The 25,926-nt window shown below is 38.3% G+C and overlaps 1 protein-coding gene across 1 annotated transcript in view; it reads left to right on the forward strand.

The window, feature by feature from the left end:
* Nucleotides 1–25,926, forward strand: part of SRGAP1 (SLIT-ROBO Rho GTPase activating protein 1) — a 330,478-nt gene that overhangs the window by 170,660 nt on the left and 133,892 nt on the right. The window contains exon 4 of the mRNA XM_023225129.2: nt 23,763–23,825. Coding sequence (XP_023080897.1) covers nt 23,763–23,825 — 63 coding nt within the window. The remainder of the gene's footprint in view (nt 1–23,762; nt 23,826–25,926) is intronic.

Here is a 25,926-nt window from a genome sequence, read left to right on the forward strand (position 1 = left end):
TATAGAGGAGTAAGATCAACCCCTAGGACACATCTGTCATCTGAAAGAATAGAAAGCCAGAATCTGTATCTACCAAGTCCACAGAATTCCAGGTCCCTTTAGATTAGAAAGCAAGACTAGTCTTTTCTGCCTTTTTTTTTTTTTTTTTTTTTACCCATTTATGCCTGAGGTTGCAATTTTTAAAATTTTTACAGTTAGAACTTGGCGATGACCTTGACCAGTAAGATACAAATTACTCCCACATGCTTAGTGTTCCAATAGTGGAACACTAGGCATAAATGGGTTTTAATCACCAATCTTCCTCTTTTTTAGCTCTTCTTCCATTGTTATGGTTCTAGGTCAGAAGCCTATTTTCTATCAAAATGGAAAGAAATTATTAGCGTGAATCTGAAGCAGCCTTTAGAACTTCTGTGGAGTCATTAGTGAGCATAATGCTTGTTTTCCTTGGGAGAAGATTTTGAGACTTCCTCATGTTTCAGTAATATCCCCATGTCTGTATGGAGATCCAAATAAATACTGTGTATCTGATAGTTTTGGCCCCTTAAACAGCCATATCTTATACAGTTTCATCAACGACAAAAAATCCTGTTACCCAAATTATTCTGTCTGATAAGGAGTTTGGAGCAGGTAATTTCAGGAATTTTTTTGTGTGTAAATGGATATAATAATCAAGAAGACACTTGTAGAAATACTCAATTCCATGCAGAGTTATAGCGAACAACTTCAGGACTTAAATCTTAATTACATCAAAACCAGTTATAGACATAGTTGCCTAAACTTGAAAGTTTTCAACAGGTTAAGAAAAAAAGTGAAGCATTTTAAAAACAACAATATTCAACTATTCAAATACTGATTATTTTAGATTTATGCCTTTAAAATTCTAAATGAAGCCTATTGGTCAAAATAACCGTGATTCAGCTTTTAGGTTCTGAAATCAGATATTCTGGGTATGAATCTTGGCTTTGCCACTGTTGGGAGCTGTGTTGACTTGGGAATATTTGTAAATAAGCCTCAGTTTCTGTAGCTATAAAGTGGATATAGTAACCTACTCCAGATAGTCGTTTAGAGGATTCATGAGTTATATATGGAAAGCCACTTAGCCTAGTGTCTGGACTTAATAAATCCTGGTAACTTTTATCCAATATCTTTATTATTATCTATAGTATAAGCACTTATTCTATATACCAGAATAATTATGTAATGTGAGATTATACCAGATATTATACCAAATGTATCCTCATTCCAAGGAGAGTATAGTTTTCACAATGATGTGAAAAACACTTCCAGAGAATAAATTTTATTTACTACTTATTATGAAGTTCCGAACAATATTTGTAAGCAAACAGTGATAAGTGCCCTCACAACAGCATTGCCCGTGGCTAAATTAAAATTTTTGTCCTCACCTTTGAACATTTAGTGGGAAATCAGGGAGTATCCAAGTGAATGCACAAGCTGACCAAGACTCCGTGCCTCTCAAATCCCCCACAGCCATTTCACGTGGAGAGCCTTACCTTTGAGACTCAATTGATTTCTTCATTCATTCAACAAAAGAGTTATTTAATTCCAGACCTTCTACTAGATAGATAATGTAAACACGGACAGGAGAGTACTCTGCTTTTACCCTCTTAAGTTCTGCTTAGCTATTTTAAGAGAAGGTCAGAATTTGGAGGCTCCTGCTACACAAGGGCTTGTTTCATTCTCAACCCTCACTTGTTTCCCAAAGAACCAGGGCTGATGTGCCTCTTACCCTGTTCTCCAGCCCTGCCTTCTGCAGTCATGAGCTTTTGCTTCCTTCTTTCCATTACTCATGCTGAAACACAGTGCTCTGCATCTGGTTTGGTTCTGCAGCCAGAAAATGTGCAGTTCCTATGCTACACATAAAAATGTAATTAATGTCATCTGTCTCAGTTGCAGGACAGGCTATACAGCCAGCTTGCAATAATCACTTTATTTAAGCACCCAATCACAAGGTGTTATTTACCAATTTTAAGAAAGTTAATAGAAGTATGTAGTTTGAAGGTATACCATCAAATGTTGGCATTTGAATATGTTAGTGTATCTCTGTGGGTTTTAAATTATCTTGAAGTCTGTCATTTCCCTAAAGATTGTTTTAAAATCATTAATATGTTTTTATCCTTCCTTGGTTTGCATAATTACATGTACAATATAATTCATTTTGTTTCTTCACGAATAATGATGATATTTGTAAGCTGCCACTTACTGAGTTTTAGCTGTGTGCTAACCACCGTACTCTACATTTTCATAAATTAACTCACATATCCTCACAGCTGCCTGGTGAACAGGTATTATATCCACACTTCAGGGATAAGGAAACAAAATGCTCAGGAGTATAAATTGCAGCGTCAGGCTGACTAGCAGGTATTCTTGTCTTTGCCCGTATGTCTTAGATAGTTCATAGCTGCTGTGTACTCTGTTGGTATTTCTTGGTGGTAATTAGAGATGTCACCCAATGCATAGGGTCAGAAACTTCTGAGAAATAGGACACTATGGTTCTTGTCCTAGTTATTTCTTATGAAAAGACTGAAGAATGATATTCTGGGAAGAGGCACAAAATCTGTCAGTCATCCAAGTTATAGAGGGACTCAAAGCAGCAGAAACTGGCCCAAAATCACTGAGAATAACCCCTCTTTCTCTTAAGTGCCATAGGTTGTCAGAGTCAGACTCAGAAATTCAGTTAACTCACTTTAGGTATTGCTGATTGTGTGGCTTAATCTGAAAGAAAGGAGAGGTTACTAGTAAGATTCATACTTATTTTTTATTTTGATCAAAGACAGCCATATTCTATTTAAGTACCCCAACATGAAAAAAAAGCAAAGATATTTTATGAAGGAGAAATGCTGTAGTTTCAAATACACCATTTAAAATAAGTTAATATTCAAACATGTTTTAGTAGAAGTTAATAAAAGATACCGCTTGACTACAGATCTCTAAGACTCTGACCTTGTTTTTTTTTAAAAAAAGGCCTGTAAGTTAAAAGCATCTGAAAACTATCAATCTATATATGTGAAAAAAGAACCTAGTTCTCTTTGAATATAAAAATATATATGGATTGTAGAAATTTAGAAAACACTAAAAATATAAAAAGAAATAATAATTACCCATATTAACACTACCTACTTTTAAATTTTAGGCTCTATCTTTTCAATATTTATATGTGTATAATATATTTAAATATGTATGTATATATTTTACAGAATTAAGATTTCATTCTATATGGCTTGGAAAGGTGCCATTTTCATATAGAATTATTAGCATTTCTCACATCTGGAAATAGATTACCTCACGACTACATAGTACTTTACTTTGTGCATGGCCGTGTTAGTTTTCTGTTGATGGACATTTAAATCTATAATTTTTTTTTCTCATGCTACATTCTTTGAAGTAGAATTATCAAGTTGGAGGGTGGCCTTTGAATTTTGTTAGAATTTCGTGTCTTGAATTAAATTCTTACCATTTGCTTTTCTGGAATAATGATGGTCATGGTTGTCATTTAGAAACAAGTCATATATTTGCTGAAAAATTAATTGACTATTTTATTAGCAGTAAGCTACCACATATAATTTAGTGTACTTATATAACAGTAGTAAATAATATAACAAGAAGAACTTTTTCAAAGCATTTTAGTGCAGTGTTGCAGAAGAATTAAATGGTATTCCGGTGGCCTCAAGGGGCAGCTTAATTATTGATAGGGCCTGGATAAATAAGAATAGTTCAAGCTAAGACTGCTAGCTGGTTCTCTTGGGTTTTATCAACCCTATGACTAGCTTTCTTTTTTTTTTTTTTTTTAAGAAATAAGCCAAAACTAAACTATCATTTTTTGCAATGATGTAATTTTCTGAAATATTTTAGAAAATATTTTTAATTTATATTTATGAATTGCTTATCAGGATGGCAAGCACATAATAAGTGCTCTCTGAATAGCAATTATTGGTGCTACTGTTCTTGGAGTTACATTGTTGCCTTTATTATTTAGTAACAACAGGATATGTGTGATTGGCCTGGCTTTAACTTTAATGTAACAAGAGGAAGTATTGAATACTGAAGGCAGCTGTAACACAATGGTAAGTATTTGAGTATCTAAACACAGAAATGGTACAATACAATTACAGTATGCAAGATAAAAAATGATACACCTATGTAGGACAGCTCCATTCTAATGTTATGGGACCACTGTCATTGAGGACAATAACAGCTATACAGGTTTGTAGCCTCGGAGCAGTGGATTATACCATATAGACCAGGTGTATAGTAGACTATACCGTCTGGGTTTGTGTAAGTACACTCTATGATGTTAACACAACAATGAAATCGCCTAATGATGCGTTCCTTAGACTATGTCTCTATTGTTAAGTAATGCCTGCCTGTACTTGAACTCATAATTACATTGAGACAAGTGGTTAAGGAACACTTGAAAACTTATTTTTTAGCTAAAATTAAAATCTAGAAGGGTAAATTGTTATTTAAAACAATTATCTACAACATATCTACTTTTATATGTTACATATAAAAGTAACATATCTCTAAGTTACTTTTGTTTTCTTCTGTTTGCTAATCTGTAGTTTCTGATTTTACACAATGAACATGTTGTATAATAAAACACACAATAAAACAGTTATTTTTTGTAAACTGAGATCTGAAGGAAAAGGTTTGGTCCAGGTATACCAGTGTTTGTTTGCTGTAAAGGAGTGGGAAAACTCTATCCAGTAAATAATTCATCCCCAAATGCTGTTTATTAATGGAGAATCTGCCTATTCTATGGGTCCAATTGAACATTACACTTGGATTATGCACTCTTAAGATGGTTAAAATAGGAAGACATGAAATCAGAGGACTTCTGACTAAGACAGCAGACTCTACATGGGCTCCAACCACCTTACTTCCCAAATTATCTGTTAAATGACCCATCGAATACATAAATAGGAAAAACTAGAATAATTATTTCAACTTCAAGCAGAGCCCATCATTCCTTTACACAAATCTTCTAATGACTCTCACCACACTCAGAGCAAAAGTCTACATCCCCACCTCCCTTCCCCAGCTTTATTCTTCTTTATAGCACTTATCCCTTTGTGACATACTATATATTTACTTAATTATTTGTTGACTTTCTGTCTCCCCTCAATTCTAGTGTAAGTTCCTAAGGGAGGAGACCTTCGTGTTGTTCACTGAAACAATGACTGGCACAGAGTAGGTGCTCAGTAAATATTTATTGAATGAATAAGTAATGAATGAAGATTTACTTCTGCATTAGAAACCAAAGATAGTGGCATTTACATAACACAAGTTTCAAGGCATTTCAGCAAGACCCAGCATTAGCAAGGCTAGGTTTAAGCAACACTATAATGTACAATCTACTTCCCAAGAGAAAGAAACCAGAGTGGGTCCTAGTAGCAACCCACCTTCATAGGTCAGCTAGGAGACTGATGTCTCTTGTCACTGGAGCATCCTCTCTGTTCCGTCACAGATTGGTAGCCCTGGGACCGTGGTGTTAAAAAGCACCACACTTTGCTCTAAGCACCCATAGGCACCATAAAATTCACCGGAAGGTTCCCATGGCACAGTTTCCCACATAACTCCTCCAACTGAAAATTGCTCTTAGGATTATCTTCTTTTTCATCATTCCTTGAGATATTTGGAAATGCAGTCTACATAAAAATTACTCAAGAACTGTCACTCAAAATCAAGCTCAGCCTCCCATTTACTCTTAAGACAATACCAGGCAAGCATGGACTTCCTTAGAGAGATAATTATGCACATACTTACAGGGATAAGTATGAATAAACAGAGAAGAATACATAGTTCCTCTAAATATATGCTATAGTTTATTCATTCATTCTTCAGTAAGTACTTATTTGAGGCTTTCTTTGTCTCAGGCATTTGTCAAGATGTTGGGGATACAGCAGTAACCAACACAGGCCTTCTCCCTACCCTTGGATCTTACAGTGGGAGAGTACAGGCAATTGCAATCTTAATTACAGAACAGCATGTTAATTGTACAGTAAGGAGAGAAGGCCCTTACTTCTTATGACTTGGAGATCAGGAAAGCTGCAATTTGAATCAGTTATTAAGAGTTAGCTGGAGAAATGATGGGAAAGGAGCAGAAAACTCTTCCAGGAAGAAACAGCATGTGTGAAGAATCACATGCCACAAGAGATTTCATGGAGGAAAAAGGTGTTCTTTGTAGGTGAATCAAAGAATGGGAGAGGGCAGATGGCAAGAGAGATGATTGGAGAAATAAGAAGGAGTTGAAATTAAAGGCCATGTTGAGGAGTTCGAATTTATTCTAAGAGCAGTGGAAAACCATTCACCGGTTTAAACACGATAATGATGTGCCTGGAGTGTGGAGAGTGGATTGAAAGGTAATAAGACAGAAAGACTCAGTTTGCAGCTCTTGGAACTAATCCAGATGAGAGATGACGATGCTTTTCCTTGGTTGTGGCAGTAGAGACAGAGGAGCAGGTGGATTCAAGTGGTGTGTTGGAGATAGAATATGTAATGTAGGCCTGGGTAATTGATTGGCTAGGTGGGAGAGGAGAGAGATGTAGAGGGAGCAGTCGGAAGTGACATCCAGGCTTAGGCAGTTGTCAGGATGATAGGCGTCATATGAGAGGAGAAGGCTCGGGGCACAGAGGCTGTGATGGGAAAGGGATTGTGTAAAACATGGTGTTTAGTTTTGGGTGTGCCTGTGGATAACTGGGTAGAGAAGCCCCATAAGCAGACGAAGAACTTCAGGAGAGAGATCAAGACTAGAGAGTTGGGAATCTTCCACCTTTGGCAGGTCATTAAAATCTTGGGAGTAGTTGAGATAAATCAGGGAGAATATATAGGGTGAGGAGGGAAGAGTAAGAAAAACTCACAGAAAAACTAGGAATTAAAGAATGAGAAGAAGAAACATATCCTATAAAATGACTGAGAAGGATCAGCCAGAGAGGTGACAAGAAACGCAGGTGAGTGAGGTGTCCAGAAAGCTAAGTGAAGAAAATGCCAGGAGGGAGTGGTCAATGTGCAAAGGCCATGACGTCCACTGAACTGAGCAGCAAAGGGTCATTGGTTATCTCCTTAAGAGCAGTCTGGGCTGAATGGTAGATGTTGAGCGAGCAAATTGGGACAACGAATGTGGACAATATTGTCTAGAAATTTGCCTGTAAAGAGAAGGAAAGATAAGGGAGGTATTTGAAGAAGAACATTGGTCAAGAAAGGTTTTTTGTTGTTGTTGTTGTGTGTGTTTGTTTGTTGTGTGTGTGTGAAAAAAACAGGATGTTAGGACAAACTAGTTTAAAATGTTGAGGAGGGCCAGGCCTGTGGCTCATGCCTGTAATCCCAGTGCTTTGGGAGGCCAAGGCGGGAGGATCACTTGAAACCAGGAGTTCAAGACCAGCATGGGCAACATGGCAAGACATGATTTCTGTAGAAAAAATATTTAAAAGTTAGCCGGGCATGATGATGTACACCGGTACTCCCAACTACTTAGGAGCCTGAGGAGGGAGGATTGCTTGAGCCCAGGAGTTCAAGACTACAGTAAGCAATGAATACACCACTGCACTCCAGCCTGGGCGACAGAGTGACACTCTGTCTCTAAAAATATCCAAAAATAATATGTTGAGGAAAAGGAGCCAAAAAAAGGGAAGCGTGACAGTTTAGGAAAGAACAGGTGTAATTGATTGATCCAAGACTCTGCCAAGGGGGCAGGTAATGGGACCCAAAGGACAGGCAGAAGGTTTAGCCTCTGGCAAAAGACTGTATTTGGAGATGAGAGAAGAGCTGCTATGGATGCGGGATTCTCTATTCCTTTTTCTTTGTGAAGTTAGAAGTGATAATATCTCATAAGCAAGAGGAGGAGAAAGAATGGTCTATTGGGAAAATAAGGTTTGAGAAAAGTAGAAAAGATTCCAACCAACCCCTGGAGGGACTGAGAATTAAAAATAAAAGAAATATGATGTGAAAAAGAATCCCCACTTGAGAAAATATCACAATATGAAAATAGAATATGAGTTTTCAAACAAACTTGCTGAAAAGACACACACACGTTACTACTACTTTCAAGCCTCAAGCTTGCATGAGGCTTGAAAGGTCTTACAGATAATATTAAATGTCAGAAAACAATGGAGCAAAACCAAGGACAATTGAAGGAAAGTTACAACTCCAAAATTCTAGATACAACTAAGTTGTTACTCATTTTAAAAAGCAACTGAAGAGCCATCTTAAATATGTAGTGTACTTTCCTGAATGCACACTTAGTTTGGGTAGCTTGTGTGCAAAGTTAGCATTTTCCTTTTATCAACTCCCTGAAGTATTTCTTGCCCACAGTGGTTTTGGGCTTGGCCACATTACTTGCTTTGGTCAATGGGACAATGCTAAATGTGAAGCAAGCAGATACTTGAAAAGTGCTTCCACATTGTGGCCCGCCCTCTTTTGATGCTTTTAGACATGTAACGTGTTATCAAGTCCTAGCTAGCTTGCTGGATGAAGCACAAGGCTACATGGAAGGCAACTGAAACCTCCTGAGTGACAGCCAGCCAAATATTACACATATAATGAGGACATCTTAGATCATCCAATTGCCAGCTGACCCCAGCTGATTGCAAATGCAAGAAAGAACACAGCCAAGCCAGCTCAGAACAGAAGAATCTCCCAGCAGGCCCACAGAATCCTGAGCTAAGTAAAGTGTTGCTTAAAGCCACTAAATTTGGATGTTTTGTTCCACAGCAAAAGTTAAATGATACACTAGGTAAAGACCTGTGCCCTCCCCAAAAGGTAGATGAAATCAAAAGATATACATAGGTTTTGGGTAAATAGACTAAGTATACTCCACCATGCCTTTCCCACTGAAGGCGTGTTTAAAAACACTGAATACCTGCAGCAGTTTAAAAACTGAAAATTAAATAGTAGCTGGTAGTTTGGGGAAGAAGACTAGATTTTTAAAATTCCATCAAATTGGCATTATGTGTTCCACTTCTTTTCCTTCAGTATCCTCCAGCCTAAATGCAAGGCAGCTAGAAACCTGGAAGTAGACATTGGACTTACTTAAACACAGAGGGCTGTAAGAGAAGCTGTTAGCTGTGACACAAAAAGCACAAAAGGGAAGATAAAGATGATCCAAATTTTTCATTTTTTTCACTACTTCCTCATGCCCCAGTCACTGGACAATCCCAAAATGGCAACAGCAGCAGTGACACCAACAGAGGCCTACAATTATCTACAACTCTGAAATAGAGAAACTTTCCTCCCTGATCAGAGGAGCTGTGATCCAAGAGGGTGGGGCAACCACCTGTTGTTTTATTTTCTGTCTGTCCTGCTGCCACGTGGCCTCAGATGTGGACACAGTCATAACGAGTGTTTAGTAGATTAGAAAAACTGAAGCCCCAACTTTCCAGTTAGAGCAATGAAAAGGGGAGTCCTAGGAACCAAAAAGTACTGGGGAGATTTCAGAAGGGGTAAAGATTGAGAAAGCAACACCATAAAGTTCTTTATGAACTGCTGAATCCCTAAGCTACACATGAATGGGACTTATCCTAGACAGAAACTTACCAAAGACTTCAAGAATTGAACTGTAGAATAGGAGCATTGTGTGAGTTCCAGAGAAGCCACTTTGGGTGCATCTGCAGGACAGGTACAAATAGCACTGCAAAGGTGTTGGAAACAACTAACAATAGGATACTGGTCAGAATTTGTATTCTGAATCCAACTAGACTGATTTCCTGATGGAATAAAATTATCAGAATTCTGTATATGGTTTAAACAAGACTTGGAGTTTCATAATATAATATGCAGAATATCCAGAATACAATCCAAAATTACTCAGCATACAAAGAACCAGGAAAACTTCAACTTCCATGAGTAAAAACATTGATAAACATCAAATTCTGAGATGACACAGATGTTTGAATTATCTAACAAAGATCTGTATGTGTGTGTGTGAGAGAGAGAGAGAAGAGAAAGAGAAAGAAAAGAAGGAAGGGAGGGAGAGAGGAAGTGTCTCACTCTGTCGCCCAGGCTGGAGTACACTGGCTCAATCATGGCTCACTGTAGCCTTGACCTCTCCAGGCTCAGGTGATCCTCCCACCTCAGCCTCCCAAGTAGCTGGGACTACAGGTGTGCACCACCATGCCCAGCTAATTTTTGTTATTTTTTTGGAGGTGGGGTTTTACCACGTTGCCCAGGCTGGTTTTGAATTCCTAGGCTCAAGTGATCTGCCTGCCTTGGCCTCCTAAAGTGCTGGGATTACAGGCATGAGCCATTGTGCCTGGCCACAAAGACTTTTAAAGCAACCATGATAAAAAATGTTCCAAGAAGTAAGGGCAGATACTCTTGAAATGAATGGAAAGCCAGGAAGTTTCAGCAAAAAAATAAAAGGTATAAATGGAAATTTGAGAACTGAAAAATGCTGTGACTAAAACACCAACAACAAAAAATTCACTAGATAGACTCAGTGTTAGAACGGAGATAACGGGGGAAGAATCAGTGTATATGAAGGTAGATTAACAGATATTACCTGTCTGAACAACAGAGAGAAAAAATATTTTTATAAAAATGAACAGAGCCTCGGGGACTTTGGGAATGATGCCCAAATGTCTAACATTTGTGTCATCAGAGGTCCTGAAGGAGAGGAGAAAGAGTGTGGGGCATAAAAATAAAACTAATTGAAAAATAATTGCAAGAAAATTTCCCAAATTTGGCAAATGACATAAACCTACACATTCAAGAAGCTCAGCAGAACCAAACTAGATGAACCTGAAGGAGTCCATACCTACACACATCATAATAAAACTGAAAACTAAAGACAAAGAAAAATATATTGAAAGCAGCCAGTGAAAAATGATATCTTATTTTTGGGGGAACATTAATTCAAATGGCTGTGGGACTCTCAACCCACTCAATGCTAGCAGCACCTCACAGGTTGTGACAACCAAAAATGGATTCAGACAAGCCAGGTGTAGGCAAAGTTGTCCCCAGCGGGAAACATTAACGTAAATTGATTGAGTCTTCCATCCTAGTGTTTTTTAAAAGAAATATTCCAGTTTGGTTTGTTTTCCCATTTTAGGGTTTGCAAGTCCAAATTCAATGAACAAACATAGGGTTGGTCAGAAGGCACCCAGTCCCTCGTGTCCCATGAAAAAAAATTAAAAAATATTGTTCAGTACCAGGTTTATTCAATTTCAGTTATTTATAAAAGATGAGCACTTAATAAAATTCGTATTCTTTTTTTTTTTTTCGTTTGAGACAGAGTCTCGCTCTGTTGCCAGGCTGGAATGCGGTGGCGTGGTCTCGGCTCACTGCAACTTCCACCTTCTGGGTTCAAGCGATTCTCCTGCCTCAGCCTCCCAAGTGGCTGGGACTATAGGCGTGTGCCACCACGCCCAGCTAATTTTTGTATTTTTAGTAGAGACAGGGTTCCACCATGTTGGCCAAGATGGTCTTGATCTCTTGACCTCGTGATCTGCCCACCTCAGCCTCCCAAAGTGCTGGGAATACAGGCATGTTCATTTTCAAAGAAGTTCATTTTCAAAGAGGCATAGACACACTGAATCCTTACCCATTCTTCTCATCTGAGAAAGAAGATGCTGCTTTAAGAAAGACACTGATGAGGAGAGAACATTCCTACCATATGTTGAGGTGTCTGCAATTGAGATCAACAAATTCTAAAGCCACCTAAGAACAGTATTCTGGTTGCTAGCCAACTTTCTTACCAGTTGAAGACTATGTTTAATATCACATGGTAGGGATTCTAAAAGATTTTCAGCAGCTGTAAGAAATGCCATATTGGGGGAGATTGCACATATAGCAAATATTTGAATTAAGAAACACTTGTGATACCTTGGAATATATCAACCTAAAAATATGCATTTGCAGAAGAGATACCAAATATGGCTGTCAGATTTATTTCAGTACCTTTTAAATCTCAGCAGAAAAAAAAATTATTGTGAGTGAAGCAGTTAAATAGGAACAAGAAAATTTGCCAACTAAATACTTCGTATAATTGACCTTGAAGCCTATAAAAAAGGAAAGATCTTGACACTGGATATATGAACTATTTAGATTGAGAAAAAATAATGTTCAATAATTAGTAGTAAATAAACACATGCACTACTTTTACTTTTTAAACATTAACAGTTTCAAGTGAACACATAGAACCATACTTGGCTAATGTGCTGGCTTGAACAAACATGTCCATAAAAGTTTTGTCTTAGCTGGGCACATTGGTTCACACCTGTAATCCCTGCACTTTGAGAAGCCAAGGTGGGAGGATTACTTGAGGCCGGGAGTTCACACCAGCCTGGGCAACATAGCAAGACCCCCATTTTACAAAACTAAAAATTAAAAAATAGCTGGGCGTGGTGGTGTACATCTGTAGTCCCATCTACTTGGGAGGTGGAGGCAGGAGGCTCATTTGAGCCCGAGAGTTCAAGGCTGCAGTGAGCTATGATTGCACCACTGCACTGCAGCCTAGGAGACAGAGCAAGACCCTGTCTCTTAAAAAAGTTTTAACTCTTTAGCTCTAAAGGTGGAGATTGCACAGGTCTACTATTATAATCAACTTTTATTATTTAACAAGATCTAATCACTCTACCGAAGAAGTCATGACAAATCCATAGTAACTTATACTTCTCTTCCCTTTTTATTTTTTCTGAAACCTAACTTTACTGAAATCAGCTTTTCCCAAAACAGAATAGGCATTATATTTCTTTATTTATTCAACAAACCTCCATTGATAACCTTTATGTGATAGGCACAGTGGTGGCTACTAAGGTCACAAAAGTGAGTAAGACACAAATCTTCAACTGGTACCCCCATATGATCTTAGACTCTAGTAAGGAAAGGAACTATAGACATGAAAATTACATTACAAATTGTTAACTGCTCTTAGATAGGACCTGAGACCATGAGAGCTCAAAGGATTGAGTAAAGCATTCTGGCTGGAAGAAAGGCCTCACAGAGAGAGCGACATTTAGTCAAGCTCTTAAACTTGGTGGGGCTTTACAGAGGAACTGGGGGAATTACATTCTTCTATACTGACAGACCAGCAAGGACAAGTCTGTGAATTTCTGATCCAGCCTAGCACATATCTAAGAAATGAAGCTAGGGAAAGATAAGGGTAGATAAGACTCCTGGTGGCCCCTTAACAGCAATGAGTTTTAAAGATGAATCAGGCCACTTACGTGCCTAGAGCAAATGCTCACATCTCTCACCCAGCTGGCTGGTGTTAAGAGTGTAGCCTGTGGTGTGATGAAGGATAAACAGTTCTGAGATCTAGAGAGGCAGGTTGTGGTGGGCACAAGAATTTGAATCTCAGTTTGAGGAATTGGTATGTTGTTATTTAAGCAATTAAGGATGCTAAGAGAGTTTGAAAGCAAATATATGACTTAATCAGCTTTGTTTTTTGAAAGCATTGTGAAGCATTTGAAAGCATTGGAATGGGAAGAAACTTATCTTGGGGAACCTGGTGAGGAAGCTGTTGCATTAGTAATTTGGGTGGTAATTTTTATCCTACCATGTGAATTGTGGCCAGAGCATAACGCTATACTTATAATGACATTGCCTTCAAAAAGTTCTTATTGTTGTCAACCACCAGTGTGTCCTGGGGGGAAAAAATAGTTCTCATTGGTGCAGATTAATAATGAGTTGAATGGATTTTTGCTGTTGACTTATAAAAGCCCTGTTAGTAATTTAAATCCAGAATATTTTTATTCAGTCCATCCTATTCAGATTTTCTTAAGGCTTCTACTTCTATAGCTGATGGATCTTTAGCTTACTGGGAAAAGAAAAAGAATCTAATCCTGATTCCTAGATTCTTGGACTTACAGTAACTATGCAGACATGGATTTGGACTGACTCCACCAAACAGGGCAATCACAAGTGATTACAAGTTACTGAGTGGCCTGTGTTGCTTCCTAATCCTCCCAAGATCTTAGCCTCCATTCCTTGAAATATGAAAACATGTACTTAATATCACTAGCTGGAAAATAACCGTTATCTGTAAAGCAAGGAGAATTTGCTCTGATTTCTTTAAACTGTGTCTCATAAGGCAGTGGTCCCCAACCTTTTTGGCACCAAGGACTGGTTTCATGGAAGGCAATTTTTCCAAGGGCAAGGGGATAGTTTCGGGATGAAACTGTTCCACCTCAGATAATCAGGCATTAGATTCTCATAAGGAGCAGCAACCTAGACCCCTTGCATGCACAGTTCACAGTAGGGTTTGTGCTCCTGTGAGAATCTAATGCTGTGGCTGATTTGACAGGGAGCGGAGCTCAGGCATTATAATGGTGGCTCACCCACCACTCAGCCACCACTCACCTCCTGCTGTGTGACCCATTTCCTAACAGGCCACATACTGGTACCAGTCCACGGCCCAGGGGTTGGGGACCCCTGATATAAGGAGCAGTTAAAGACATTGGGAATATTTAGTACAGAGAAAATAAGTCTCAGCTAGGACTCAATATTTGAAGACCTGTCATACAGACGATGGTGTCAGCATACCTACTCTATAAGGCTACAGAAGTTCAGACCAACTGGAGGAACTTAAGTAGAGACAGCTTTACTTTACCCTAAGAAAGACCTTCTATTGGTCTGAAGTCAGCAAGGCTATCTCAGATCTAGAGTTCTGCTTTGTTGCAGTTTTGCAATATTCTCTGGAATGGACTTTATCTTCCTTGATATAGTACCACAAACACAGTTGAGTATTCTAAAAAGTAAATCTTGAATTATGTTGAGTTGACTAAGACATTCTGATTTGAAAATTTATATGAATAGACTGTTGCATTCAAATTTAGAAAAACAGAAAATGTCTTCACAAGATAAAACAAAGATATGATGCTGAGCTAATAATAGCATCATAATGACGGTAAGAGATAATACTTATGGAATGCTTAGTATGTGCCAGACACCCTGTTAAGCACATAACCATGGGCATCTCATTTAATCCTTTTAACAACCTGTGGAGTATATACTGTGATCTTTCCCTATTTTACAGTGGAAACAGCTCAGAGAAGTTAACTATATTTAAACATATTTAAATAGCTTGGCCCTTCTTGAAGGGGGTTTTCCCCCTTAAAGTGCCTGTCATCCCATGTGTAATTGCCCATTAGCCACAAGCATTTTTAAAATTTCTCTGATTGTATTCAGCAACCCAAGTTCTTTGTCAAAAAGATACTTACTCCATAAGAATGTTTTTCTTTTTCTATTCGTTAGGGAACCTGTACTTACACCCATTGTCAGATTGATGACCAGTTAACTGGCTATAGTTCTGAGATGGTGCTGTTCGGCCAAATGTCAATCTTTAAAGGAAGTTTCTGATTTTGTTTACATTTTGAAAGATCGGTTAGTTTATTTAAAACATTATGGTTATAGTTCCAGAGTGATGTAAATATGGAGATTTTGCTTGGCTTAAAGTGTTTGAAGATGCATAAATCAGACTGGATTGAAGTTGTTGTGATTACCTCTCTCTTTCTCTCCTAGACTGTAAGGTCACTTTTCTTTCCTAAACACATAGGAGACACTCAGTAAAAACTAGTAGAGTGAACGGGTGAATGCATGACTGAGTGTGTGAATGAGTGAACTTACTTCAGTATCTCAGAGAATCTCTGCCTTTTGCTTGCTAATCCAGTGGATGACTTATATTATAAAAGAGCAAACTTCCTGCTTGTTGATTTGCTTAATCCCTAGATTTTTCTTACCACAGTGCTATTAAGACTAAGTTTATGGGTTTCCTACACAATGTGGTCTAGTTTGCTTCATTGCATAATATACTTATAATCCCAGCCACCTGAGTTGTAGATGTGGGCTTTTGGTCACACCAGGGAGCGGTATAGCTTTGGATCTCTCATAATTATGGCTGTCACAGAAGAGAAGGCCAGTTGGCTTTACTAATAAATTAGTAGGCTCAAGTCCATGCACTAAAGAAGACATATTATTATGGTAATAGTGAGAAATTGTTCCTAAAGCTGAGTTAATTGCATTTTTGTAAAGTTCATCATATTGAAAATGGTTTGGAACTACTTTTTGATATTTTTAGTTAATTATATTATAGTCTGAAACAGTTTTATAACTCATTCTGATTTTAATTAAGTAGGTTTATTTACATCAGCCACTGAGAATTTATATGTAACTGATTATTCATTTAGTGACACTGAAAAGATATTTCTAGTTTATCAGCATTTTGAGTAGAGAAACAACTCTTTTCATTTAGTGACACTGAAAAGGTATTTCTAGTTTATCAGCATTTTGAGTAGAGAAACAACTCTTCATGTGTTTTTTGAAGAGCTAGGGAAATGAAAATGAAGACACTTGTTTAATCTACTTTATTTCCTGTAGGATTTAAATCTCAGTCTTGAGTTACTTAATCAGCCTGTTCAAGTACTGTTTATATGTGGTAGGTTGTGAGTGACTTTGGTGTTGATGACTATGCACCTTTCAAATTGTCTGCTCGAAGGCTGAACACAGCAACAGCCAACCTTTTTCACCTGGATATAGAATACCACTTTTGTCCAGCAATTACATTAGTAATTGTAATAGATGCCCCAGATAGTTCCCTTTATGGTTAAGTTTTGTTTTAATTTGAAATGAAGCTCTGGTTTCTCTGTATTTACGCTGCCTTCTAAATTCTCCTTTTCTAGTGGCAAGGAGTTTTGTCTTTAAAAATTCTGATTTTTACCCCTTTAGGGTAAAGTAGATCATCAAACTAATTCCATGATAGCTTCAATACTTAGTTATGATTTTAGTAAGTACAAAACCATGTCTCTTGTCCGTTAGAAGGAAAATGTGCAGAAACACTGTAAACATTACCTAGAAATTTGGTTCAGGCCATCAAGCACAACCCAACTTTCTCCTTTAGGCATTTTAGAAGACGCTGTTGCCTGTGTCTTCAGAGTTTACCTGAATTAAGGGAATGTATTATTATAGAGACACATGAACATGAGCTTTGGAAACTTAAAAGCACACATACTGTGGAAGTATGGCCTGATCCCTTTAACCAGAATTTACACCCCAAACTGACTGAGCATGAGACACTATCATCATCTGAAACCCTCTCATTAAATATTTAATCTGGTTTTTCTCTTTCTCTTCTACTCCCATGGTGACTCAGCATACGGTCAGGATTTCTTGAATGGTCATCACAGTAGATTTACTTTAAAAATACCTCTGAAAAAGGCCACAGGCCTTCTGAATGGGTCATCGAATCCAACCACATAGATCACTTGATAGATTGCTCAGTGTACTCATATGTGGTTGTATTAACTAACCTCTTTGTTCTTCCTCTCCCTCCTTTCTGGGAGGTTCTGGGGGTAAGACTGCAGCCCTCCAGGAGTAGGGACCCTGGCCAGGGCCCACCCAGTGTAGCACTTACCATAGCACTCCATGTAGAAAGCTGTTTTGGGATGTCTGGCGCCTTCGTGAGATTGCAAACTGGAGTGCAGAAACCAGTCCTTATTCAGTGCTTTTCATTCAGCATATGTAGATCCCGTACCTCCAGGTACCAAGCACCAAAGTAGGCACTGGGAATGCAAAGACAATTGTTAGGATGTGGTCCCTGCTCTCAAAGAAACTGTGTTTATGAAGAAAGAAACAAATGTGACAAGCCTACTAGTAACATTTTAGGTGTTTTATAAGGACCATTTCAGTAAAACCCTGTAACAGAGACTGTTAGCATTTCCTTTTTGTCAGTGGAAAAGCTGAACCTTCACAAAATTACTTAACTTGTACACGGACTGTAACAAGGTAGTTTGAACACAGGCACTTCAACTTTAGCATTTGAACTCTTAGCCAGTATACTAGATAGCCTAGAGGTGATAATAAATTAATGTATTATAAAATCACAAGGAAAGAAGACCTAATCTCTTTCTTTGGGGGACAAGGTGAAGTTACCAGAAAGTTTTTACAGAGTTACATGTAGAATTGTACCAGGCAAAGAGAAGGAGGGAGAGTCTAGGAAAGAGGAAATGGCATGGGGAAAGCACAGAGATGGCAAAGCAGGGCCTGAGACTTAGCAGTTTAGGACCAGGCTGAAGGATGAGGTGTGGGATTTGTGGAAAGTGAAGTAGACTAGTTAGGCAGAAGTTATGGATGAGTTAAAAAAAAATTGAAGTCTATCCTAAAATAATATAGCAAGTCTTTCAATAATTTTAATCACAGGAAGCTTAATTAGATTTTTTAAATTCTGATGACCTATAGAAAAAAATTAACCAGCCAGAATTGGTAAGATTGGTCTTCAAGGAAAAGCAGTCAGTCTTAGAGGAACCCTAGATTTCTGACTTGAGTGATATTGTTGTCCTAGAAGCATTATAATTTCATTATAACCCTTTTAAAAAATAAACTTCCAGTATGTATCAAGAGTCTTAAAAATGTTTATACTTTTATGCGAGTAATTTCATGTCTTGGAATTGGCTTAAGCAAATAATACAAATGCAAGATATATGCCATTTGATCAGCATTTATGATATTAGTTCAGAGTGCTTAAAACATATTGGTGAAATTGAATAAAGAAATAAATGATTGGTTGGTAGAAAATAGTGGAAACATTGGAAACAGTACACTTAAATTTAATGTTCATGTACGTTTACTACGTAGTTATGAATCCAGTTGTGGTTCTGAAAATTATATAATTACATGTAAAAATGTATTGTAACTTAAAAAAAAAGCAGAATAGGAAAATATACCTAGAACTATGTTTAAATAAACTTGAAAGAAATACATCAAATCATAATAGTGGGCCAAGTGCAGTGGCTCACACCTGTAATCCCAGCACTTTGGGAGGCCAAGGCAGGCAGATCACTTGAGCACAGCCTGGACAACATGGCAAAATCCTCTCTACATAAAATACAAAAATTAGCTGGGCATGGTGGCACGTGCCTGTAGTCCCAGCTACTCAGGAGGCTAAGGTGGGAGAATCTCCGGCCACTGCACTCCAGCCTAGGTGACAGAGGGAGACCTGTGTCAAATAAACAAAAAAAATTATAATGGTGGGGGGATTGTCCTTCTGTTTTCTATTTCTTCAATATTCAATATACTTAGTTCATTTTCATGGTGGAAAAAGGTTAAAAACTTTGAGACTGTTCATTTTGGACTAATGTTAGAAATATCTGAAACATCAAAATGACAATAAACGGTAAATAATTGGAAATAGGCTTGGAATTAAACTCTGGGTTTATACACTGGAGACACTCAGTAAATGTTAACTGAATTGAAGTTCTATCCATTTTCCTTCCCTTGGGTCAGGATCCCAGAATCCTAATGAAATGTATTAGAATATTAGAAGTTTTACCATTATTTGAATATATTAATGAGGAACAAAAACTTCTTCCCTGACACAGAAGAAACATTGATTGCTCTCTTTAATACTTACATTATTTTTCTTATGTGGCAATTCTTGTTCAAGGGCCAAGGGTCTGCTCTCACTGCTTTCAAATTATCTTTTTTTTTTTTTTTTTTTTTGATACTGGGTCTCGCTCTGCCACCCGGGCTGGTATGCCCACAGCTCACTGCAGCCTCGAACTCTTAGGTTCAAGAGATCCTCCCACCTCAGCCTCCCTCATAGCTGGAACCACAGGTGTGCACCACCATGCCCAGCTAATTTTTATACTTTTTCTAGAGGTGGAGTTTCCCCATATTCCCTAGGCTGGTCTCAAACTCCTAGGCCCAGACAGTCTGCCCACCTCAGTCTCCCAAAGTGCTGAGATTATAGGCATGAGCCACTACGCCCAGCCTGCTTTCTAATTTTTAATGAAATAGAATCCATAGGCGTATTTAACCTTTTAATTTTTTTTTTTTCTAATAGAGACATGGTTTCACTGTGTTGCCCAGGCTGGTGTTAAACTCCTGAGCTCAAGTAATCCTCCTGCCTCAGCCTCCCTAAGTGCTAGGATTATAGGTGTGAGCCACCACACCTGGCCTCACTTTTGGAATTTTGATGGACTTTTGACAATCCAGATATTTTCTAATTAAAGGATTTCAGTTCATTAGCCTAGTAATGCCGTATGCTAACTGGACCACACCAGGTACATTTTGGTTTAAAGATTGCTTCTTTGGGAGTCCAGAGTAGCATTTTGAAGAAACAATTGTTTCTTGTTGTTACTGTAATAAACTGGAAACATATTTAAAGTAGGGGTAACGTGAGGTGCTCCCTCCACTGTTACCACACCGTGAGGACAGGAACCATGTCCCCAGGATATAGATTAGGACTTGATGTTTTGTCCAGCCCAAGTATCTGTGAATACAAGGATGTGTGAATTCATATTTCACAAATTAGTCATATAAACTAGTGCTTCTCAGAACATAGTTCAGTTCCTTAGCAATTTTTGCAGAGTAGTGTTGGGAAGAAAATCATTAATTTACGTTATTTACTAGACAATAGAGGGTTTGGACTGTCATTCAAAGTGAACAAACAGGCAGAAACTTTGGTGCGGTGTCATGAGGATAGCCAAGGGTCTACCTACTGAAAGGAACTCCACACCAACTTTTCACAAAATCTAAAATTCCTACTGGAGCCTGCTCCTCAAGGGCCTCCTTCATGAATTACATATAACTTATCATGTGGACTTGAGGAATTATCCATTTCCTAAGGGATGTTTCATTAATTCATTCAATAGCAATGGTAGTAGGACCCCCTGAGAAAAATGGAACATAGGAAGATAGATTTAATATACACACATGGCAAGGGAATATGGATATAAGAAAAGCTGGAGCATAATCCTTATGGGCCCTTTGAAATCCAGGGTCACCTGAAGGAATCTAAAGGCCAGGGCGGTAGGGAGGGACGTCAAAGTCAACTGAAGCCCCTTCTTCAGGGAAGCCAATAGAATCAATGTCAAAAGAGACCACAAGAAAGGACAATGTGATGTGGCCTTTTCACTCAAGGGAGTTGCCATGACGAACAGTATCTGGAAAAAGAAATAATGATAATTATGGTGTATTCAGTGTGTGTTAGGAACCATTCTTAATACTATGCATGAATCATCTTTTTAACACTTATAAGAACCTTATGAGATAAGTACAATGCCTATATTCATTTTACAGGTCAGGAAACTGAGGCATAGGCAGATCCGAAGTCCTTGAACCTTCACATTATGCATTCTGACTCTGTAGTCCTTAGACCTTGCTTTTAAGCATTATGTTATACTGCCTGCAGACAAACTTTATATATTTCAGGGCCTCTGGGGAACGACAAAAGAAAAATGTAAGTGTATGCCTGGCAGAGCACAGTCTGTCTGTGATGCCAGATGTCTTCTACCTCATTATCTGAAGTCTTAGAAAATATGGAACATACTATGACTCGTCAGCACATGGACACATAGAGGGGAATAACACACACTGGGGCCTATTGGAGGATGGAGGCTGGGAGGAGGGAGAAGATTAGGAAAAATAACTAATGCGTATTAGGCTTAATACGTGGGTGGCAAAATAATTTGTATAACAAACCCCCATGATACAAGTTTACCTATACTACAAATCTGTGCATGTACCCCTGAACTTAAAATAAAAGTTAAATAAAAGAAAAAGTCATCTTGTCCTAAGATACTTGGCCTAAGATAGCTTTGAGGACCCTTATAACCCCAAACCTAAATCTTTTATCTGACCCAGAATATTTTCTTGCGTTAAGGTTTCTTGAACATAAGGGATCTTTTTGTTGCTGTTATTGTTCTGAAGTCTTAGCCAAGAAATATTTTCTTCTTTTCTTTTTCTTTTTTGAGACAGAGTCTCACTGTATCACCCAGGCTGGAATGCAGTGGTGTGATCTCGGCCCACTGCAACCTCTGCCTCCTGGGTTCACGCAGCTCTCATGCCTCAGCTTCCTGAGTAGCTGGAATTACTGATGTGTGCCACCACACCTGGCTCATTTTTGTATGTTCAAGAGAGATGGGGTTTCACCATGTTGTCCAAGCTGGTCTCGAACTGTTGGTCTCAAATGATCTGCCTGTCTTGGCCTCCCGACGTCCTGGGATTACAGGCATGAGCCAACGCGACCAGCCATCTTTTCTTTTTAGACTTGCTACCTGAAACGTGGGTAGCTGAGCAGAGTTACTTGGTGGCCTTTGATCCCATTAGAGAGTTCTAAATTGTTGGCCTAGATCCTTGAATGAAATCTGATATTAAAATAACACCAAACTGAAGTCATAGGAGATTTGTAGTGTGATACATACCCTCTCGATAATCAAGACAGAGGAAAAATAAAATGAGTTTCAGTTGACTTCATTTTTTTACTTGAAACTTTCCTTTCACTCTTGGGTGATTTGTAACCCACATCTTCACATATCACAGACACAGCAAGACATAAAATCTGTAATTCCAATTTGAGATTTTAGAAGCTGTCAGAGCTTAGTAAATAGCACCACTCTCTTAGATACTCCAAGGAAATTCAGTGAAAAATACTGCTAATGAATTTAAATTTCTCCAAGTTCAGGTACTGCTCTAACACCATCTTCCCACAGTATTTTATCTTCCATGAGTCTTCAGTCCATCATACTTGTTTGGCTTTTGTTGAGGCCTGACCCAATGACCTCATGTTTACAAGATGGACGTGGGCCAGGACCAGGACCCTCTTTAGATTATGCATTCTTGGTGCCCACTTGCCCAAGCACCACACAGGACACCGCGGGGTTGCAGAACTGATTAAGATACGGCCCTTATCCCTAATACTGTGAGTCCAGTGAGAGGCACATACATGAACCAGTGGATGTTGTTGGTGCGAACTGTAGATTAAGCTGCGCTACACATCTTTTTTCCATTTTCTGTAGCTGACTACATAACTCAAAATGGGGGGAAAAAAGGTCATTTGGATGTAAGCTTTCTTTAAAATAACTTACAGCTTTTGCTGAAAGTAATATTCAAATACTTCTCTATCAAACTCTCAGAATTAGCCTAGGGAAGGGTATTTTAAATGCTGTTTTTTACCAACTGGGTAGAAGAATGATACTCTCCACTTTTTTGTCTTCATTGAAAATAATAATAAATGCAGAGGTAAAAGTTGATGGACCTTGAGTGGACTTACCATTTTACTGCTTTGAAAGTGCTTTCTTGCCAGGCTCAGTGGCTTAAATCTATAATCCCAGCACTTTGGGAGACTGAGGCAGGCAGATCACTGAGTTTGAGACCAGTCTGGGCAATATGGTGAAACCCTGTCTCTACAAAAAATGTAAAAACTAGTTGGGCTTGGTTGCACGCCCCTGTAGTCTCAGCTGCTCGGGAGGCTGAGGTGGAAGGATTGCTTAAACCCAGGGGTTCAAGGCTGCAGTGAGCTGTGAGCATGTCACTGCACTGCAGCCTGGGTGACAGAGTGAGACCCTGTGTCCAAAAACAAAAAAGTGCTTTCTTAAAATTAAACTTGTAGTCAGTCACATTGTAACTTTGGACAGAGGAAGTTAATTTCCCCTTTGGTTTCTAAGTTAGCTTTTTGGGAATCACACTGTAAAATTTCATGATCTAGTTCATTTTTAATGGTCCTTAGTTCTGCAACTCAACTTTTAAGCAAGCATGACGCTTCAACCTGCTTACTTTGTCTCTGTTTGGTAAAGTCTGTTTGGATGGTGGGGGAGCCATTCACCCAAGGTTGTCACTTGTTTGTTCTGTTTATCCTAGGGGGCCATCTGTATACACTGTCTAGAGTTTACAAAGGGCCATTCAGTTGAAGATGTTTATTACAGAGCCTTGCTGTCTTTCTATCGTGTTAGATATATTCCCCTATTTTCAGTCAGTGGACTTTTTAAGAGTAAATAATTTTAAAATATTCTTTTTTATTTTCTCTTTAATGACAGAGCAAAGAGATTGCATTCCAACTTCATGAGGATTTAATGAAGGTTCTTAATGAGCTTTATACGGTAAGCACATAATCTTTCTTCTTTTCTAGAATTCTTGGGTTAGAATTCTGGTTTGTAAAAACACTGCTTATTGTAGTATTCATTCCAAGCCAGAGTGACAGTGGATCCTCATCTGCTTGAAATACAGGAGCAAGTGGATAGGTGTACACAGCTACATTCCTTTGCCACTCCATCCCGATTTGGAGAAATTGTACTCAAATAAATTATCTATCTACCTATCTATCTGTCTGCATACACACGTGTATACACAATTAGCACACTTTAAGAAACTAAAGTATAGATGTCTCCATAAGACACGTTTTTAGCTGGATTTTATGTGATCTCTACATATATTGAATTCGAGAATATTTCTTTTAAAATGGATGCCCTTGTGGCCAGGCGTGGTGTAATCACAGCACTTTGAAAGGCCGAGGCTGGTGGATCACTTGAAGTCAGGAGTTTGAGACCAGCCTGGCCAGTGTGGTGAAACCCTGTCTCTATTAAAAATGTAAAAGTTAGCTGGGCATGGTGGGATGTGCCTGTAATCCCAGCTATTTGGGAGGCTGAGGTGGGAGGATCACTTGAACCCAGGAGGCAGAGGTTGCAGAGCCAAGATCGCACCACTGCACTCCAGCCTGGGCAACAGAGTGAGACTGTATCTCAAAAAAAAAAAAAAATGTTGCCGTTAGAGAACTTGAGCAATTTAGGTTGTGTTATTCTGGTGCTTTCTTTTTTTTCCACATTTTAGTTCAATTAATTGTTTGGTTAGGGACATATTAAAATTACTTTTGAAGGATATCTATTTTTTTGGCAATAATTTGCTTTTTTGACTTACATTTTATTTAGGGTACTTCATGTAATCATTAAAAATTAAATAATTTAAAACTACTTTATTAAAAATAACTAAAACTAATGATGTTACAAGTTGGAGTTAGTAATATATTCATGTAAATATTTTCCCACACTTAATGATCGTGTTATGAAATACTTCTTTTGGGGGATATTTTATTTTAAGAGAATAAAATAACAATAAATGAGTAATATTAATTTATATTAATGAAAGATATTTGGATTTTTATTGCACAAGATTATTTTGTTTGTTTGTTTATGAGAAGGAGTCTCTTTCTGTCACTCAGGCTGGAGTGCAGTGGCACAATCTCAGTCACTGCAACCTCTGCCTCCTGGGATCAAGCAATTCTCCTGCCTCAGCCTCCAGAGTAGCCGGGATCACAGGCATGTGCCAGCATGCCCGCAAATTTTTTTGTGTTTTTAGTAGAGACGGGGTTTTGCCATGTTGGCCAGGCTGGTCTCAAGCTCCCGGCCTCATGTGATCCACCCACCTCAGCCTCCCAAAGTGTTGGGATTATAGGCATGAGCCACCAAGCCCGGCCTGAATTGGTTTTTTTATAGGCAAACTAAACCAGAAACTTGAAAGCACGTTTCTTGATTTACCAATTCCATTTGTTCCTAAAAAGGCACATGTGTAACATACAGTTTTGTAAATTAAATTTTTAATGCTCCTTTGATACTTGCTAATTAAAGAAACTTGTAAGTTAAACTTTTATAAAATGATTCTTTATAAAATGAACTTTCTAGTTTTTTTCTATGTGTGTGATAAATTTATTTTTATAAAGCACATTTACTACATCTGTGCATATAAATTGAATTGACAGTTTCTGTGTGTTAGTTCCTCCTTCAGAAACTTTCAACTCTGCATGCAACCTACAAAAGCCTCAGGTTAAGAGATTGTATCTATATACCAAATGCCTAATGAAACTGATTTTTACGTGATAAAGGCCAATTTCTAGCTCCTGCCTTATGTGATTTGTTAGTTTCTGATACCCTAAGGTATCAACCATTTCTAGAAGCCCAGTAATTTAAAAGTTAAATGACCTTTGTGTACCTGAGACTTCCAAAGAGGAACAAGCAGAAATTCTGTGTTGTCTTCCATTGAACTCTTTTAATACCAGGACGTTGTGGCACTTTCCTCGTGGTTCCTTTTGCTTAGACATTGTTTTACCTAGAAATAGAAATCAGTCCTTAATACCTTAAAAAAATAAGTCTGCTGGTTGCCATGCCATCATGGGTTAGAGTCTGTTGATTAGGGTCTGAAAATAGTAGT

The sequence above is a fragment of the Piliocolobus tephrosceles genome, chromosome 10 (genome assembly GCF_002776525.5).
Source record: "Piliocolobus tephrosceles isolate RC106 chromosome 10, ASM277652v3, whole genome shotgun sequence".
Classification (NCBI taxonomy): domain Eukaryota; kingdom Metazoa; phylum Chordata; class Mammalia; order Primates; family Cercopithecidae; genus Piliocolobus; species Piliocolobus tephrosceles.